The sequence below is a fragment of the Coffea eugenioides genome, chromosome 1, assembly GCF_003713205.1.
Source record: "Coffea eugenioides isolate CCC68of chromosome 1, Ceug_1.0, whole genome shotgun sequence".
Taxonomy (NCBI): Eukaryota; Viridiplantae; Streptophyta; class Magnoliopsida; order Gentianales; family Rubiaceae; genus Coffea; species Coffea eugenioides.
This window is the reverse complement of record NC_040035.1, coordinates 26327075-26346820: the sequence shown is the minus strand read 5'-3', so window position 1 is coordinate 26346820 and position 19746 is coordinate 26327075. Positions and strand designations below refer to the sequence as shown.

Genomic DNA, 19746 nt, shown 5'->3' with positions numbered 1-19746 from the left:
CCAAACCTTAGAGAACACCATCGACGTGTTACAAACCTGTCGAACCTCCCGAAAAGCTGATGTCAATGTGAAGTTTCCAGATGACGTGTGCATCCAAATGACTTCATCTGCACGTTCACCTTCAGGGATCGGGAACTTTAAGATTGAGGAAACAATATCTCTTGGCAAGGTTTGAGATAAACTATTTTAATTTGGTTGTTAGGTGTGTATTACTTTTTATATTGTCATTTTCAATGTTGCGAAATTATTACTATAATTGATTAATACTATGATTAATGTTATGTTATTAATATTATGTTATGGTGTAACAAGGTTGGAAAAGAGTGATTCTACCATAGGAAATATTGCAATCACCGAATATCACTGTATTTTTATGAAAAAGAACAAATAATTGCACAATGAATTACAATTATTCTCAGTTAGCACATATGATTTCACGTAGATTCCAAGTATAGCGTGGATGACTAGACATGAGAAGAAAAAAAAATTTTAAATTTTCAGCTGATCCTGAGCGTGGATGACTAGACTAGAAGAATTTTTTTTTTAAATTTTCTACTGTTCAAGAGGTTAGCTAAGCACAATGGACAAAGTTCAACAAAGAATATTTGATCCAACTTTTTGAAATACATATGTAGGTTTTGACCACCAACCAAAATCAATTTTTTATTTTAATGGAATATAGTAGATATAAATTATAGAAACAATGTCAAAATATAAGAACGACAAATGCTATAAAATACAAATATCCTGTTTAATGAGTACAAACGAAATATTAGGTTTCAAATCCCGATAGGTTTAGAAATAACTGCATATCCGGATAGGCTTAAAAATAACAGCATCTATTTCTGATAGACGTAATCTAAAATACCTAGATTTGGTTGTTAACTCTACGAACCAGTAGTAGATAGACTTCAGGTTTGATATTTGCAATTCTGCATACATCCCATTTTCCTAGTCTTTCTCTCTATTAATATCCCGTCTTTCATCAAAAGAAACCTATTTTGTTTCCAAGTAAAACTCTTATCAAAACCCTTCCAAGTCAAAATTGTCTTCTACCAAGAGGAGATTGTTTCAACACCATGGAGATGGACCAGCAGAATCAGCCGATACGTGAGGTTTTTGGTACATCTCCAAATACTATTCAAAGTCTTCCTCCTCCTTTTAATGAACTACAACAAGAAAAACCATTACTCTTGCCTACATCAAGCACTGAACTACAACAAGAAGAACCATTACTCTTGGCTGCATCAAGCAGCAATGCTTCTTCTAATAATGATGGTGTGAATGAATTTTTTGATGAAGAAGAGGAGTTTATTGATCATGCTTTTTTCGAGTCGTTTCCGCCGGGGTATAGATTTTGTCCCAAGGACGGTGAACTCATTGTTTTTTACCTGAGGAAAAAGATTGCTAAGGACGAATTGCCTCGTAACCAGATTAGACATGTCAATCTCTATCAGCACAGTCCAGATAAGATTTCAGGTTAGTTCGTTTAGGTTTACAGGTCTTGGTTTTTTATTTTTCTTTTATTTATTATTTTGCATGGGACGATATCTTTTAAGCAGCTTTATTCAAAGTTCTTTGTTAGCTTTCAGCTTTTATGATTGCATGGTTCTGTTGTAATCCTGTTGTTGAAATTCTGGATTATTAACTGCCTAACCAATATGGCTTTTTAGTTTTTTTTTTTGTAAGTAATATGGCATTAATTGAACGTTTACTTTGTACATAGAGGAGAAGAAATTATACATAACATAAGAGACTATTGCGGTTTCAAGTTCTGGTTTTGTTATTCAGTTTCATGTGTTATTTATTTTAATTCGTTTTACATGATGATATTGATTTTGGTATTTGGTGACTTTACTGTTTTCTTGCTTCTCTTTTGGTTTTGAGTTCTGCTTTTGGTTCTGTTGTTTTTGTTTATCATGTGGTCTTGTCGTGTATACATTGATAGATGCTGGATTTACTGAAAATGTGTCAATTCGTTAATGCAGTTTTTTGTTTAACTTGTGGTCTTGTCGTGTATACATTGTTAGACACTGGATTTATTAAAAATATGTCAATTGACATAATAATAAATTTTTGTACGATAAATCGAACTTAAAATGACTGTTCTGAAAAGCATTTTCTGCAATGAAAAAAAAGTAATGTAACTTTCTTTTGTGTTACATTTTCTGTTAATTACTTAATTACTCCGCGACATGAAATTTGTCCACTCCATGCCCTATGAAAACCATTTTTGCGTCAAAAAATCATCTTTATCCTCTGTTATACTATCTATTTGAATGAATATTTTCAAAATAAATTACAATCCAAGTTTGAATCTCCCTATTCTTGGGACACCTGTTACACTATCTGTGCTGTTACACTATCTATCTGAATGAATAAATAACAATAAGTTTTAAAATCTCCCTATCCAAATCTACCAATTCTTAGACACAAGTTGTGTCATGCCAATCTTTGCATGCTTAACTCGTGACTGATGCAGTGGCATTGTTTGCCATTGCTTTATGTTCTTGGTTAATTACCTTATAAACTTGTTAAACTTATCATGCATTCAATAGACTTAAATTTTTTGTCTTGATATTTACTGTAATCTCTTCAGAGAGATATCCACCAATAGGTGAAAAGGAGTGGTACTTTTTCACCCCAAGAAACCGAAAATATCGAAATGGTGAACGACCAAATCGAGCTACTGGAACTGGATATTGGAAGGCTACTGGAGCAGACAAACCTGTCAACCACGACGGTTCCCTGGTGGGATTCAGGAAGGCATTGGTTTTTTATGAAGGAAAACCCCCGAAAGGGGTAAAAACCAACTGGATAATGCACGAATATAGAGTGAAGGAACCTCCAAGAAAGAGATCAAATACAATGGACATGAGGGTATAACTTTTTCTTAGAACTAATAAAATTCTACTTCACGAACTTTTTCTTCTTTTACTAAAATATATGCTGTTGTTTCTGTCTTTGTAGTTGGATGATTTTGTTCTATGCAGGATATACAAGAAAACTGTTAAATCCTTCAAAAGCCGACCGCGCAATGAAGATTCTGAATATCTTGATCAAAACGACTATCCAACTCCACAAGGGAATGAAAGACTTGATCAAAACAATGCGTATCCTCTAGATATGGACATGGGTAATAAGAATGATCTAGGTGGACTTGACAGGGAGTTGAATGCATTCGAAGCTTCGTCCGGACTTGTTCAATCTGAATACCACATCGGACTCCATGAAATCTCCAATGTGATGGGAACTTCTTTACTTGCAGACTCCGTTAAGTGCTTCAACAATAATTTCCAGATACCATTTAATTGTGAAGCAAAACCAGTAAATTACAAAGGTATTGTGTATCCAATGGAGAATGCTTTGATGCCGAAATATTTGAGAGAAGCTCCGGACGTTAAACCAAGAAAGGCTATGTGGAACATTACGAAGGATTATGAGACCTTCAATTTGTCGCCAGAGACTGATTTTGGCACCAGTATAGATTTCCCAGATTTGGACAATCTTATGAACAATCCACCATCAAACAGTTGCTTTGAAAACTCAAATAATCCTTTTGATAGTCCACCAATGCCCAAAAGAAGCTGATTGAAATTCTCAAGTCGCAAAACAAGTTTGTCTCAGGTTGATATTGAAGTTCTTCAATGGCAAACAATGTGGAAGATTTATGCTCTATAGTTTTTATATTAGCTTAGCTACATAGAGATTTTGAAACTTTGACAGATTTAGGACTAATTTTCTAGTAGTATTCCTTAAGCTAATTTTGATAGTCCACCAATGCCCAAAAGATGCTGATTGAAATTCTCCAGTCTTAAAACAAGTTTGACTCATGTTGATGTTGAAGTTCTTCACTGACGGCTAAGTGGTTGGTTTGATCGTTTATTGGCACACAGTGTGGAAGATTTATGCTTTATAGTTTTTATATTAGCTTAGCTATATAGATTTTTGAAACTTTGACAGATATAGGACTAATTTTCTAGTAGTATTCCTTAAGCTAATGTGTACATATGTCTATACTGTCTATAAAAATATCATGAGTTTTGGTACTTAGGAACGTAAGCAAAAAGTTGTCTTAGTTTTCATTATACCCAAGGACAGTGCTACAGTGCCTATAGTTATGATAACGATGGTAGGGAAACCTACTATTACAGGTTTCTATTACCTTTAGTGACAAATCGAATTTTTTAGCGACTTTTTAAATATTATATTAAAATAATTAATATTAACTTTAGTAAATTTTTAATTAAAACTAGTAAGTATATGCCTGAAAGATAAGTTATAGTCAAAAATAGAAATTTACCCTTTCAGTAATTTAATTTACTTATTATATGACAAATGTTACTTTTGTTTAATGTAAACTTACTAATACTAAAAGTAAAAAATTGACATATTAAAGTAAGAAAATAATCGGTTTCTGAAAACGGTTTGGTTTCCACGTCTCTCTAAAGTTGGTTCCCTTCTTTTTATTATCTCCTCACCTCACGGAAGATTGCAGAAATTTTTTCCTGGAAAAGGAAGGAGTACGATCATCATCTTATGGAACGGGATTAGCTTTTGCTAAAATTTAGAAAATTGATCAAGCGGGCTAAGCAATTCTATCATATCTTCAGGCTGAACTCTTCTGGTAGGTTTCATGCCTTAGTCTCTGTTTCTGCCTTCTACTAAGCATTGATTCTCATTTCGGTCAATCAATTGGCCTGCCTCGGCGTGGAGGAAAAGCTAAATATGCTTTATAGATAGCACAGGTTCAGGAGAAAGGGTTTCCCCCCTATGCAATTATTGATGATACGGGTACACCTCTATCTAATACTATGTATCGATCGTACTTCGGATTAAGAAATTTAAAAATGCGGATTATATGCATTACTGCACATTTTTATGATAATTATTGTGTAGTGTTTTACTGAGTGATCTCATCTTTAAAGTACAATGATTTTGATGCCAGATTTCAATTTTACTGTTACAAGTAGCGTCTCCTGTTCTGCTCTATGATTTGGAGTGAACTAATTTGTCGTCTCCAATCATCCATTGCACTTATTGCAAATCATTAGTCACTGTTTAATTAGCAAAATTTTGGTTGTCAAATCGGTTTTTAAGAGCCAGGGGGCGCACATTAATTGGATTAATATGGAGATTTCTCGGCAGCAAGTTTTCATCACATGTTAGTATAGATTTTTTTTTTTCATTTTTTTTTTCACTCGCAATATATGGTGCGATAGATGCATATAGATCAATACATGCGGATCACATCTAACCAAACTGTCTCATGATCCTACCAATCCCAACTGAAATGATGAATTGGCAGATATAAATAAAGTAGGGTGCTGTTTACTGGAAGCATCATGGAACGGAATAGTATTCCCAATCCTCTATCACAGCTCAACGTAAACTCAAGGAAAATTCTTGCGCCCTTTTTCTGACCAAAAACATAAGCAAAATTAAAGCCTTTGAGAATCATATATATATATATATATATATATATATATATATAGATATATTTAGAGGGGCTTCTCTCCAACTTTGTGATTGACAAGAATCAAGGGCACTTGGGACCTCCTTCTTTAGTCTTCCAATTGTTGTAGCAAGGGCATGCTTGTTTGTTGCCATAGGTACCCGGAGGCACGCACAAGCAAGTTGCACAGCACTTCAGACAGAAAAACATGCATGGCTTCTTGTGTGATGTTGCTGAGCACCTGTATGTGCATCTCGGACTGCAGTCTCGTGGATGAAGGCGATTGTAGCCCTCAGCTACGCTGGAAAATGTAATAAACAGGAGCAATGAGAAAATCAAGAAAAGACCAGCATTGCAGGGACGAGTACCCAATGCCATATTTCTCTTGCTTTTTTCTTGCTGAAACTAGAATATTGTGGTAGTAGAATAATGTTCACATGTTAGTATAGATTTTTCTATGTAGACTGTATGCCAGAGAGTGATTGTTTTAGTTTGAACTTTCCTCCTCTTGGTGAAATCCTTAGAATCTGCAGTTTGTTTGGCTACAATTACATGACTGGTCGATACACCAGCACTTTTTTTTTTTATGTATCCTATCAGACGACAAGGATTCTCCCTCCAATATAGAGTTGAATCTGTGAGCCAGCTTAATCTGCATCTGCTAACCGACGATTTTGTGCCTCATTCCAGGTGTGGATTTTAAGATCAAGCTGCTCACTGTTGGTGGGAAGAAGTTGAAGCTTACAATTTGGGATACCGGTAAGCAGATCCTATCATTTATAGTTTTGCTAACTGTTTATGGCAGTTTTCCAAATTCTCTTTATGAAGTTCTTTTGTGCAAATATGATGATACACCTTTACTTTTATTTGTTTTATTTTCCTATCATAGGCTCAAGTGGTAAATCTCTTTGGACATAGAACTAGCTGTAATTTCACAAAATACAGCAGGACATTTTGCTCTTTACCTAGTACAAGTCAAATGTTTGTACTTTCTCTACTGTTCTCAACATGCCGTGCCATCCTAATTAACATTTTCCCCAGAAGTTGTTATTATATGTAAATCTTCTTATCTGTCAGAAGGTTTTGTCTTGCCATCGCAGCTGATCATGCAACTTCTTCCTCCTTAAGATTAGAAACTGACAATCAGTCCTACTTCACCATGATCAGACCCAATTTGGGTTTGTATTCCTCTTTTTCCTAGTGCTGCTAATGGAAATTTATTGTTGGGATCCTTGATTCATGACTTAAATTAAGCTTAGCCTCCTTTTTCATAAATAATCCAAGCTACTACTTTCTGATGATAGTACGCCCCTCTTGCTATTTATTTCCACTGTCCTATTACTGCATATTTTGTTCTCCGTGATCTGATGGGGCTCATGACACCTTTTGCAGCTGGACAAGAGAGGTTCAGGACCTTGACAAGCTCATACTACAGAGGTGCTCAAGGGATCGTTCTTGGTATGTCATGGATAGATCACTATAGATTCTTTCATATTTATGAAGCCTTTTTGTCATCCTGCAAAATAAGTTATTCTTTTAAGACGTGATTGATAAGATGAGATTTTGTTTATTTAATTGCATTATTATCGTTCTCGGATTTCTGGTCAATTTATGGACTACTGTTGCTTAGAAAAACAAAATACACATAATCATTCTTTTAACTTTTGAGCATTGGCCATTTTTTAACATTGCTGAACTCTATGCAAAATTTGCTGTTTCTCTTGTCGGAGAATTTATTTGATCATTTTCCTTTTGCAACATGGTTGGTAAGGTTCCTTCATGCATGTTTCTTTGTTTGCTTTAAGAACAGACTGCTGCCATCCCAATTCACAGTCCAGAGTTTTTCCATTTTGTGGGAGACTCTTCCCAGTTGAGTAATATGAAGTTGTCCATAGTAGGCATTGTCTATGCAGTCAGTTGGTATTCTGCCCACAATATTGTACGGTACTGTGAACCTTTAGGTTTTTATAGTACTGTTTCACTAAGATGATCATCTATATGTGCTCTTGGCACTTCCTTTTTGTAAAGGAAAGCACTTGTAACCTTTTTTAGAGCTTAAAATTAAAAGAAGCTATGAGTCCTAAATCATATGAGCATGATAGGACCTGTATATTTGTTGAAACTGAAATTTTTGTACAAATAATTTCCAGTTCGAGCATTGTCAATCTGTTTTGGAGAAGTGTCATGCAATTATTGATGAACTTTAGTAACTTTTTAATTAAAACTAGTAAGTATATGCCTGAAAGATAAGTTTTAGTCAGAAATACAAATTTACACTTTGAGTAATTTAATTTACTTTTTATTTGACAAAATTTACTTATGGTTGAATCAAACTTACTACTACTAAAAGTAAAAAATGTACATATTTAAGTAAAAAAAAATTACCGGTTCCTGAAAACGGTTTTGGGTTCCTGAAACACTTTCGGGTATCACCTATCTCTTTAAAGTCATCTGCCTTCTTCTTATTTAGTCCTCAGTTCCAACGATACGATTGAATTCCCAGGCCAAGGTTTCCACTTTGGTCCACACTTTCTCTTGGTTACAATTGAATAAATTTTCTCACTTCACCTTTTTCATCTTTAGTTCACACTTTCCCTCTATCCTTTCTCATCGATCGGTTGGTTTTGGGTGCTGCCATATGCAGACACAACAAAAGGGTTTTGCGACGGTGGTAGCCAATCAAAGAGAGCAGTGCCGAGGTTAGTCCATCATGTCCACCTGAAATCGTTTGACTACATTGCTGTAATTTATTTATATTTCATTTGTTTTTTTGTCAAGATTTTCTTGCGAAATCAAGGCTGAGAATTTGAAGATTTTATTGCAATTTTGGGGCTGAAAATGTCCGTTGAAACATCTAGGAAATGGTTGTAGTTTTGATTGTCTACGGGTAAAATATGCTTAATAGCCATATGAAACATCTAGGAAAGGACTTGAGACTAGACGTTTAAGTTAAATGTGATTAATTTGTGAATGCATATAAGATGTTTGGTGAAATGTTTCATATTTCACTGCATTTGGTCTTTGGCACTCCATTTGTTGTCAGGAGAATTTCACTTTCAGTTCTTTTCATGTTATTAATTCTTTATTTTATCCCTAACATTGAGGACAATGTTATCTTAAGTGTAGGAGAGGGGTAGAAAGGTTAAGTGAAATTTATGATTAAAATTTTAAAAATTTTTGTCGATTTCCTGAAAGGCAATGGCTTATATTTCAAGTTTTATTACTGTTAGGTTTGTATTTGTGTATGTGTTAAGCGTTAAATGGTGTTACTATACAGCATTTCTTTGGTGAATATTTGGTATTATGAGATCTTTTCAATTTTGGCTAACTTTTCTAGGCATTGTAAATAATTTTCTAGCATTTTTATTGTGAATTTGGCCTAATTATCAATCTTAGTTCCCCATATTATTGAGATATGAAGTATGCTTTTGTATTAGGGTAAAAAACAAAAGAGCCACCTGTGGTTAAGCGAATATACGAAAAAGCTCATTGTAGTTTTGAAACATACAATTCAGCATCTCATAGTTTGAACCAAATTGGAGAGGTGATAGAAATTGTCAAAACTAATGTGGATAGATAAAATGACAAAAATATCCAGATATATATAAGGATAAAATGCAGAAAAATCCCCTATGGTTAAGCCAAATTACAGAAAAGTCCATTGTGGTTTCAAAATATATAACATTTATCCCTGTCATACATAAAATAGTTGTTCTAGATTGATTAAAATCTGTATGTGGGATAGCACCATAATTACAAAAAAATTCACAATCATCCTCTTTTGATGGCTTTGTCGACCTTGACAATTTTTACTTTCGCTTTTCATGAACACTTACAAATCTTATACTAGTATCGTAGGGTCTAGTTTTGCTTGCTGACTCGAAAGTTTGAGAAAGATATAAGTAACTATTTTGTCAAATTTTCCTTCACTTTATACAAAAAAAAAGTAGACTCTCAAAATTCTTACTTTAAGTTCTTAAAAAAGACTCTAAGATAATATTATAATAGTAAAAACCCAAATTTAAAACTTTTACCATATCCCAAAAGTAGTGTACATAAGACCCGCGGTTGATTTCTATCAAGAATATTTACTCTTTTTCCAATATATTTCCTGAAAGTTTCGAATTAAATCCAACGTATATGTTTCGAAGCTATAGAGGGCTTTTTTGTAGGTTAAGTTAACCACTAGGGGCTTCTCTATAAGGGGTAAAATAGGTATATCAAATGAAAATTAATTATAAAAAATTGCTTTAAGGTACTATTAGTTGCAAAGCAAGCGCATGTGCCTCAAATACGTTAGTTTTAACGATTTTCATCATCTTTCAATTTAATTCAAATCACGAGATGTCGGATTGTATGTTTTGATATCACATGGGGCTTTTCTATATGTTTGCTTAACCATAAATGACTTTTTTATTTTTTACCCTTTGTATTATTGCTTGTGCTTTTATGTTTAGTTTATTACATTGAGCTATAGTCTCTGGTTTTCGTTACCTAGTAACCGGGGGTCTTTACCTAAAAATGTCGACTTTTGCATAAAAAAGTAATGATAGCTATGAGTATTTGATTCTTTAGCGATGAAAACTGAGTTACTAGGCTGTTTTATTTGGGAGATATTGGAGTTCGCATCAAAAGATTTGAATGACTAAGAATTAAGAATTAATCTTTGGGTTCCAATCTTTGGGTACGATCAACTTGAGTATAGATTGCGTAGGAGTCCAAAGTTGTAATATTTTCATTTGTATTGCAAAGAATTTAAGTAAAAATCTCAGAAAACATACATCAACACAAACATTGACTTGATAGCCTCTTTGACTGACATGACAGCATCTTTGACTTGATAGCTTCTAGCATCATGCTGAAAATGGAAGAAATGACAGCTCATGTAGATGAACTAGAACAGTTATCTAACAAATCGGCCAAGCTTGGTGGTGGTATAAGTTGGAGAACCATTGTTGATCGGCTTGACAAATTATCTTCTGATGAAATTCAAGTATTAACATTTGATTCCATTGAAGATGCCAGAGAATTTTACCTATGTCATAGCAAAATGGTCGGTTTTGGTATTAGAGAGCGGGATGAAAAGAAAGATCGGAAAGGTATTGTGACATACAAACGATGGGTATGCAACAGAGAGGGCTTTAGAAATAGCAAATGGTTAAATTTAGTTAACCGTAAGAAAGAGGCAAAACGCCTTACGAGAGTTGGTTGTCTGGCAACTATAATTGTGCAATGGAACAAGGATATTCAGAAGTTTACGATTAAGCGGTTTAATATGGATCACAATCACCAATTGGCAAATCAAGAATTTGTACAATTTCTTCGATCACATAGGAGTGTCAACCCAGCAGACTTGGAGCATGCTATTTTGATGCATGGAGTTGGTATTCGAATTCCTCAAATAGTGGACCTTCAAGCTTACCAAGCTGGGGGCCACAACAAGATGGGATACACAGAAAAGGATCTACGAAATGCTGTTGACCAATTCCATAGAAATGCACTTGAAGTTGGTGATGCCTCTCAGGTGTTGGCATATTTGGATGGTCGAGCAAATGGTGAGCCAAAATTCTTTTACAAGTATGCTGTTGACGTGGAGAAGCGATTGATACGACTCTTTTGGACAGATTCTCAATCTCGTTTGGATTACCAATGTTTTGGTGATGTTCTTGTCTTTGACTCTACATACCGCACCAATGCTTATAGGAAGCCACTAGTAATTTTGGCCGGCGTAAATCATCACTATGTTACCACAATTTTTGGGTGTGCATTAATTGCTGATGAGACTGAGGACACATATAAGTGGGTATTGGAAACATTTTTGGAGGCCATGGAAAAAAAGGCACCTATCTCAGTTGTCACTGATGGGGATGGTGCAATGAGAAATGCAATAAAGGCAGTTATTCCTTCTGCCCGTCACCGATTATGTGCTTGGCATTTAAAAAGAAATGTTGTTACCCATACAAATAAGGGGTTCGTTCTTGATTTTGATGTGGCAATGGACATGATTTGTAGCCATGAAGAGTTTGAGAGAAGGTGGCATTTGCTAGTTGAGAAACACAATTTGAGAGATAACCAATGGGTTGTCGATTTATACAACAAAAGGGAAAAATGGGCTGCTGCATTTTTGAGAGGACACTTTTTTGCTGGAATGAAATCAACCCAAAGATCAGAGCAATTGAATGCTACGGCGCACAAGTACCTTCAATTCAAAATGCTACTTTACCCGTTTGCTCATCGATTTGAGCTATTTTTATCAAAAGTTAGGCGGAATGAACACAAGGAAGAATGCATCACAAGTCAGTCATCTCCTGTTCTAATTACTCATTTGAGAGAATTGGAAGGAAATGCTGCAAGCATTTTCACAAGAAAGATTTTTTTCAAGATTCGTGATGAAATTTATGCTGAAGCCTCACTTCGCCTCGTTTCAGTTGTTGATCAAGATAAGGTGAAGTTATATACATTCACTGAGTACTTGCATCGAATTTGCTCTTGGCAAGTGGAATTGGATAAATCTGAAAGGACTATTATTTGTTCATGTAAGAAACTTGAGTCAGATGGAATTCCTTGCTCCCATGCGTTTGCAGTTATGAAAGCTGAGGATATGGACGAGATTCCTAAATCATGCATTCTGTTTAGATGGACTCAGCAAGCAAAGCCAGCCGAAAAAAACATATATTCTATTCAACTTGAAGATTCAGCAATTCAAGCAGCTCGATTTGGTGCTTTATGTGCATTAAGTAATCAAATGTGTTTTTATGCAGTTAAGACACAACAAGGATATGATGAAGCTAGAGAGTGCATTATAAATTCAACATCTCGTTTCAAAAATCTTTGGGTGAATGATGCGCCTCTAGTGCATAAAGCTAAAAAAAAGGATAATATGATGGATGAGTCCATAAAGAGGAGTGATTTTGATGTTCGTGATCCAATTGTTGTTGCTACAAAGGGACAAAAGGCAAAACATTCTACTCACAAGCGAAAGCGACGACAATGCAAAAATTGCAAGTAATCGTCTACTCTTAAAATTGTCTTATTCTACGGTTAGAATAGCTTTTCAAAACTAGATATGAAATGTTAGCTATATATGAAATGTTAGCTATATATGTTAGCTAACATTTTTGATCCACTTTATAATTTCATTCTTTATGTTTATGGATTGTGCTTGGCAATTTTTCTTCCGCAGGTCATTTGGACATGATAGACGGAAATGTACTAAACTGTGCACGGATGCATATGAAACTCACAATTATGATCATGTTGGAGCACCTGATTATGTTGACAATGTAAATTCGAACCTGATAGGATCATCCTATGGTATATTGCAATCAGATTCACAGCATGGATGCAATAAGGAGTTAATGGATAGTAACTGGTTTCAGATCATTCCTCCTGGTCAGGTAATGTATAGCTTGCTTTTATTTTTGTGTCAAGACATGAAATATAATTGTGCTGTATTTGCATTTGTATAGGCATTAATGTGGGCATGCAATCCTTCATTAATCCAAAGTCATGTACGAAACACTAGCTTGTTAGGAGACGGAAATATTTAGGTACATTTTTTCCTTCTTCATGCCTAAGTTTTGTGTTACCCATTTGCTATGATTATGTGTTGTTGTGGCCTTTTTTTAATACAAATCTTGTGATGGTCAGGTTGTGAATGAACCAGATTTCAGCCAAGACCATTAAGGAATTTTATTCTTGAGAGGGTACAAATTTTGCAGATGGACTTTGCTCAAAAATTGGCGGCTGATTTACGTTTCTCCGAGGGTAGTTTAATGCGTTTTAATTGTAAATCTGAACACAATCTCCTTAGTTTGCAATGATTGGTGTTTACTTGTTTGAATGTGAATAGTTTCAGCATCCAAGTGCTCTTGGATTTGTAAACCAGAAATTTCTATTCAAACTGAAGCTTTTGATAGTGATTTCAGAGCCCTTGATTTGCAGGTGATCATATTCTCAAATGAAGTTACTAGCCTCTTGATTGTTTCAGTTTTATGAACCCAAAGTCTTTGTGCTCTAAATTCAGTTCTTGGCCATGTAATCTTGTCATGCTTAGATATCTATATCTAGTAACCTGCCGCCTTAATTCTGTTGCGTAAGTATTAGTTATTAAAAGTTAGTAAATTATATAAAATCTGAGGTTGCCATTCTTTGTTTCGGCCAATTTGCATTAGATGGACCTTTGTTTAGTCCAACTACTAAATAAATTGGTGAGTAGATTATTACTGACGCTCAAAATGAGCCGTTTCATCCTATTTTGAAATACTAGTTTCTCGAATAAATGAATTATCTACTTTGATTTTTTCGAACATTAAAATAGGTATAGGTGGTTTACTATAGAAATGTTTCTCACATGGCTTGTTCTGCTACTAAAGCTTAGGGGCTTGAAGCACGCATACGTTTTACTGTTATTCTTGTCATCATTTGGTTATTTCCGCTCCCAGATATGCTAAAACTGAAAGTCATGTTCTTTTTCAGGACTGGATATCTCGCCAGGACGGAATAAGTGAAAGGAAGCAGGGAAGATTAGCATTAATCATGAAATTCCATATGGATGGTTCTAGTCAAACATGGGGTGCATCGGACACAGTCTCTCTTTTTGTCTTAGTTGTTATAGGTGTTTTCTGATTGCGCTACTACTTTTGTAGTTGTGACCCTGTCACATTTTGTTCAGCTTAGTCAGGGACTATTATGCAGTAGTTGTTCTAATGCTTAACCATAATAAAACCTCGGTAGTTTTATATAAGCAGCTACTTACTACATTAGAATTCAAGTAGGACGCAGGAGAATACCGCTTCTCTCTTCAAATATAAAGCACATCTAGTAAGATAGGACAATAGCAAATATAAAGCACGTTCTTCTGCCTTATAAAGTACTTGGTATTCAGCTAGAAATAGCCAAACTAAATTACAATTTTTTCCAACTATGAATACTTTTATTGATCATCTTCTCTGCAAATGATCTTGTAGAAGAAATCCCCATGCATTCTTACGGTGTAGGACCAATTCCATTGCAATGGTAAAACGTTCAGTCTCGGATTGAAACTGAAAATTCATGACACCATAATAGAATTAGTCAGTTAACCATGCAAGTAAAGATAACTGTTACAATGACATTTAAAATTATTCACCACAAAAAACTCATATTAAATTACAAAACTGTACCATGAGTGAACTCATTTGTTCCACTTCAGATGACTTCATGAAATTAATAACGTATACACCACAATCATAGCTGCATGTAAATCAATCATCACAATAAATGAGAGAAGGGATTCCAATGCACAACACAACAGCATAATTAATGAAAGTTACCCATTCGGCTGTTTAGTAATGTTAGCAGATTCGTCAACTTCAAATAACGATGCCTGAAACTTGTACTTATCCCCAAATTTGTGCTGTAGTACAGTATCAAGATCTTGCACCTATTATCCAAAAATAAAATCACGATTGTAACACAAAATGTCCATATCATTATTTGCTACACAACTTAAAATGATACTTACTAACTTTCTAACCACAACACCTCGTTGCTTTGTTGAATTAGGCAACGAATCCAGTATGTACACCTTCTTTTCAACAAAGTCAACTAGTGTGCAATACCAATGTTGGTTATCTTCATTTATTGGCACAAATATCTGCAAGAACATGTAATTGCTTAATAAAAATTAGTGTAAAACCCAAAAAAAATGCATAAATTTTAAACATTATTTAATGAACCTTCTCACACATCTCAATGTCTCCTCCATATCTATCAGCATCAAAATATATTGAAATAGTAGTAAGGTCAGGTTCGGCATTTTGTAATTTGCACTGCACAATTTTACCAAAATTTACAAAATTATCAAAAAAATATGAATTAATGACAAACATAATCCGTTAATGATATGTCAACCTACCGTGAAGAAAGTTGGCATGTACCATGTGTTATATGTTTGATCTTTATGGTTCTCCTCAAACTCTATCCGAAGCATGTTTGCAACAAGATTGATTGGCTGCAAATATATTACAATTCACCTCTACCCCGTACAATCATCATATGTTGGATAGTATATCTACCTTCAAAAATCAGGTTTTAAAGCATTAGAAAACTCACACTTTCAGTAAGCCAGGTTCTCGGTTTCAAGCATGCCAGATCACTTCTTGAGGCAAACTCTTGTCCAATATGCACAATTGGTTCACTGCAAATAATTGTTAATTGTGTCTATAATTAATAACAATGATAATGCTAAAATAGTTGTTATGAAAAATCCATTATTATCCTTAAATATATTACTGCTGATTATATTTTTCATTAAATATGTAGTCCAGGATTCGCGCTTTATCATTGGAAAACTGCTGCAATATATACTTTTCGGCAAACATTCTTTCTTGCCCTGCAAGCTGTTTAATAACCATATGAAATGTAAAAATTATTTCAAATATGTATCATAAAGATGTAATATGTTAAATGTATCATTTGAAATGAAACAACCATATTGCATACCTTGTCTTCAATCGGCAAATAATTTTTGAACTCTGACTGTTTATTGAGTTTCCTTTTCTTAGTTGTGTTATTGCTAAGACTTGAATCTGTGTTCTCCATATCATTGGCATTATGTTTGATACCTATATCATCACTTAGTTCCATAAGAGAGGCAAAACTTGAATCTGCTCTTACTTCCTGTTCTTCACACGCAGTGGAAGAGTCTCCCATATTAGCTAGTTCCTTTTTATCGCCATCAGAATAATCCCTCAAATGATCAAACAAGTCATCAAGTCGGACGTTTTTATTGCTCTTCACAATCTGCGAGTCAACAAGGGTGTTGTGATTTTTCCTAACCATGCGCATCACTCCTTTTCGAAAGTCTTTTAACACACCATATTTATCTGGAGGGGACCCTAAAGGTGGCACTTTATAATGATTAGGACCAAATAGTGTGTCAAGTGATTCTTCTTTACGTGCAACAGGTGAGCGATGGATTTTCGGATCAATTTCTTCATCCACAGGACCGCCTTTATTTTTAATGCTAGAGTGACTAGCACAAGTCTGCCTTTCATTGCAATATTCTATATTTTGCAAGTCATCCTTATTATGCAATGATGTCTCCTTCTTAAATTGACCAGATTGCACATGCAAATCATTTTGCATCGCAATCATAGTAGACAACTCATAGACCGCCGTTGCAAGACTGTCAAGTTTGTCGTTAATCTTCTCCAATGTGTCATCAACCTTGTCAAATTTTTTAGAATAATGTTTATCCAAAATGGGCATAATATCTGCTATGTAAGCCATTGGAGAGGGAATAGATGCGTCGCTGTCATCGACCATAACTTGAATCTATACATGTTAAATTAAAGCAAATTATCACTACCAACATATTCAAATAAGAAATTATCATTACTAGAAAATGCTAATATAGGCATGAAAACATAAAACAAGAATGAACAAACAAAAAAATATAAGGATATGGTGAACTATAAATTCATCAATTTATAATTAATTTTAGCATGCAAACTACATAATCAAACATAAGTAAATCAAGAATTTAAGTATATATACACTTAATTTGTACCTTATCTAGGCCATAAATTCCGTAGTACGAAGTAAGTGAATAAACCTTCAGTTTTACTTCTTCATCACTCCAAAATTTAACTCGAGGACGTGACTTGTTTGCAAAGGGTTCAAATACCAATCCTTGCGGAGTGACACGATCCAAATAAAAGAGCTTCACAAGTGAAAAAATGCATAATAACATTAAGAACATTTAGTAATACTACAAGACATGAGAAAAATTAAAAAATGCTCACCATAAGAAAATAAATACAGCCACGCAACCCAAGCTGATTCTTTTCACGCTTCTTCTTCACAGATGTGATCAACTCTTGAAGAATCATTTTACTCCAATTGATATTGCTAAGATTGGAAACATCTTGCACAACTCGAAGAAAACCGCGCTTAACACTTAGTCCGGTAGTTGGACATAGGATAGCTCCCAACATGTACAAAATAAAACATCTTTTAAAATTGTCATCACAGCTACCATTACTTGACATCAACCTTGCCTTCAAATTGCTAAGCGTTAAACCAGACTCTTGAAAACCAAGGTCAATTGACAATTTTTTAACATCATCTGCTATGCATCGATTTGTACTCACGTCAAGCCCAGTACAACTTAGACCTAAGACTATCTCAACATCTTTTGTAGTTATTGGAATGACCTTTTCATGAACATTCAGTGTACAATTTTTATAATCAAATCTATTTATTAACCATTCACATAAAGCATTATGAATGTTCTTGCACCTAATTTCATGTAAGCTTCCCATGCCAATTCCCGTGATTAAGGTTCCTTGTTCCGGAACTAGATTTTGTATGATGTCATGTACGCCTCGGAGTGATGTTCTGGTTGGAATAGTTAACTGAAATACGCAGCACAACTATGATTAATCTCTAACATCAGATATTATGGAAACATAGCAATAAGTGATATCTTTAAATTCCATCACCAATGCCACATATTTCAAAGAAAGATTAATAACCTAGTTTAGTAGATTGTATTACAAATTTCTAGAACAATAAGTAATTTTATAATTCATATCATTACATTACCTTGGCATTGTCATCTCTATTGTTTGCAATGTAGTCAGCTTTAGTTTTTCGATGACGCTCTTTGTACATTGATTTCTTTGTAGGGGATAGTGAATTCCACTTAATTCGTACAACTTTAGCCTACATAAAAAACAATAATAATTATCAACATAGTTCCATATTAATCAATAGACAGTACAAGAAATAAGATTGTCGATAAAACCCAGAAATAAAATCTACTTAATCATGTAGTACTATAAGTATGGGTACTTGGCCACGAGAAGTCAAGTGATTATATATTTATTATAAGTAGTGCTAAGTCTTTCTGCCTTTCTGTTTACGTTTCATCCATAAATTAATATTATCATATTACCATTGTCAAAAGATTCCATACTACAATTGAATGGTCACTCAAGGAAAAGTAATCACAAGAATATTATCAGCAAATTAAGGAAAAATGCGGATACGACAACAATTATTAAACTCTTTATGGGGTGCGTTACCATATTATATCCTAAGCCAATCAATATTAACCTCCTATTGCAATTATGGGGTGCATTACCATGAACGACATCAATTATGCTACAATTCTAACCTCAGCGTTCTATTACAAAAAAAAAATCTATCTTTAAAGGAGTTTGTTTTCTTCACCTTGCTTCCAAAAGAAAGAGAATGAAAATAACTTTTAGCAACATAGGAATAAATATTCAGTAAATATGGTGAATATAAAAAAATACCTATAATAGAACATGCCTATGAGAGGGAATAAAATATACAAAAGATCTTACAAGCATAAAATCTCACACCATAATTTACTTACATCATTTATTTGTCGCTCATCCATAATTCACAAATTGTCACCCCAAATAAGTACTAGTGGTGGCGGTGGAGGAAGAGACTTTCGTCTGATGTACTTTCAACATCAGAAAACCAAGCGTTACTAGGGCATAAAGAAATCCAAGCGTTACTAGGGCATCGACCTTTCCTACTCTAACTAAAATTAATGGCTAATAAAAGTCACCTTGGTACTTATCTCTTGAATTCTTAACTGTTTCAAAATTTAATAAAGAATTCTAGCACAACCACAAACACTTTTGAATTCAAAACTACAAAAAAGCCTATCCTTTTTTTTATTTTGGGTTAAAGTTAGCAAAAGTTCTACTTATTTGCACCTTTCCTGTAAAAATTATTTTTTGTTGCAATTTCCTATTTTAGTTATCCATTCGACACTAGTACGGGCATAGATACGGATTAAGCAACCAGTTTGAGGAATAATATTTGTTATTATAAAATTTATTTGAATTGAATTAACAATTTGATATTTTCACAAAAAAATGTAATTTTTTTTGTCATTTTTCAAAAAAATTTAAGAAAACTATACTTTAGCAATTGTTGTCATTGACACTTAATTGAAGTTCATCAAGAATAATTGAAGTTCCGATATCAATACTCTATTCGAATGTAAATATTCAACCTAAGTAACAAAATAAATGATAGCTAAACAAACGAAATATGTGTTCAATTGATCGTGTTCAAACTACATATTCTGTTAATGGTTAGTATATATGAAATTATATTTTGCATTTGTAGAAAATTAATATGCATTTCATATCTACTAACGAATAAATTACCTATGTTTTGAACAAATCAAACCTAAACTTATGTTGTGATATGTATATAGTTGCTCACATTTATACTTATGCCATCATCTTTTCTTCCAC

The 19746-nt window shown here is 34.1% G+C and overlaps 2 protein-coding genes and 1 long non-coding RNA gene across 3 annotated transcripts; all 3 read left to right on the top strand.

Moving 5' to 3' along the window:
- The first annotated feature begins 1079 nt into the window (after positions 1 to 1079).
- Positions 1080 to 3591, top strand: LOC113769477 (NAC domain-containing protein 55-like). The gene is made up of 3 exons (XM_027313934.1): positions 1080 to 1479; positions 2600 to 2880; positions 2971 to 3591. The coding sequence occupies exons 1-3, from the start codon at positions 1080 to 1082 to the stop codon at positions 3589 to 3591; spliced, it is 1302 nt and encodes a 433-aa protein (XP_027169735.1).
- Positions 3592 to 4724: 1133 nt separating this feature from the next.
- On the top strand, positions 4725 to 7002 carry LOC113783148. The gene is made up of 3 exons (XR_003469897.1): positions 4725 to 4794; positions 6146 to 6214; positions 6848 to 7002. It is a non-coding gene; the product is annotated as an uncharacterized LOC113783148 (long non-coding RNA).
- A 3317-nt stretch (positions 7003 to 10319) lies between these two features.
- On the top strand, positions 10320 to 12464 carry LOC113769468 (protein FAR1-RELATED SEQUENCE 5-like). The gene has a single exon (XM_027313923.1). It carries the CDS (start codon positions 10320 to 10322, stop codon positions 12462 to 12464), a length of 2145 nt encoding a protein of 714 aa, XP_027169724.1.
- The last annotated feature ends 7282 nt before the right edge of the window (positions 12465 to 19746 follow it).

Excerpts from the sequence above, each read along its gene's own strand:
- LOC113769477 (XM_027313934.1), top strand. The coding sequence starts at position 1,080 with ATGGAGATGGACCAGCAGAATCAGCCGATACGTGAGGTTTTTGGTACA. Across the intron at positions 1,480-2,599 it reads CAGTCCAGATAAGATTTCAG|AGAGATATCCACCAATAGGT; the intron begins GTTAGTTCGTTT and ends TAATCTCTTCAG. Across the intron at positions 2,881-2,970 it reads CAAATACAATGGACATGAGG|TTGGATGATTTTGTTCTATG; the intron begins GTATAACTTTTT and ends CTGTCTTTGTAG.
- LOC113769468 (XM_027313923.1), top strand. The coding sequence starts at position 10,320 with ATGGAAGAAATGACAGCTCATGTAGATGAACTAGAACAGTTATCTAAC.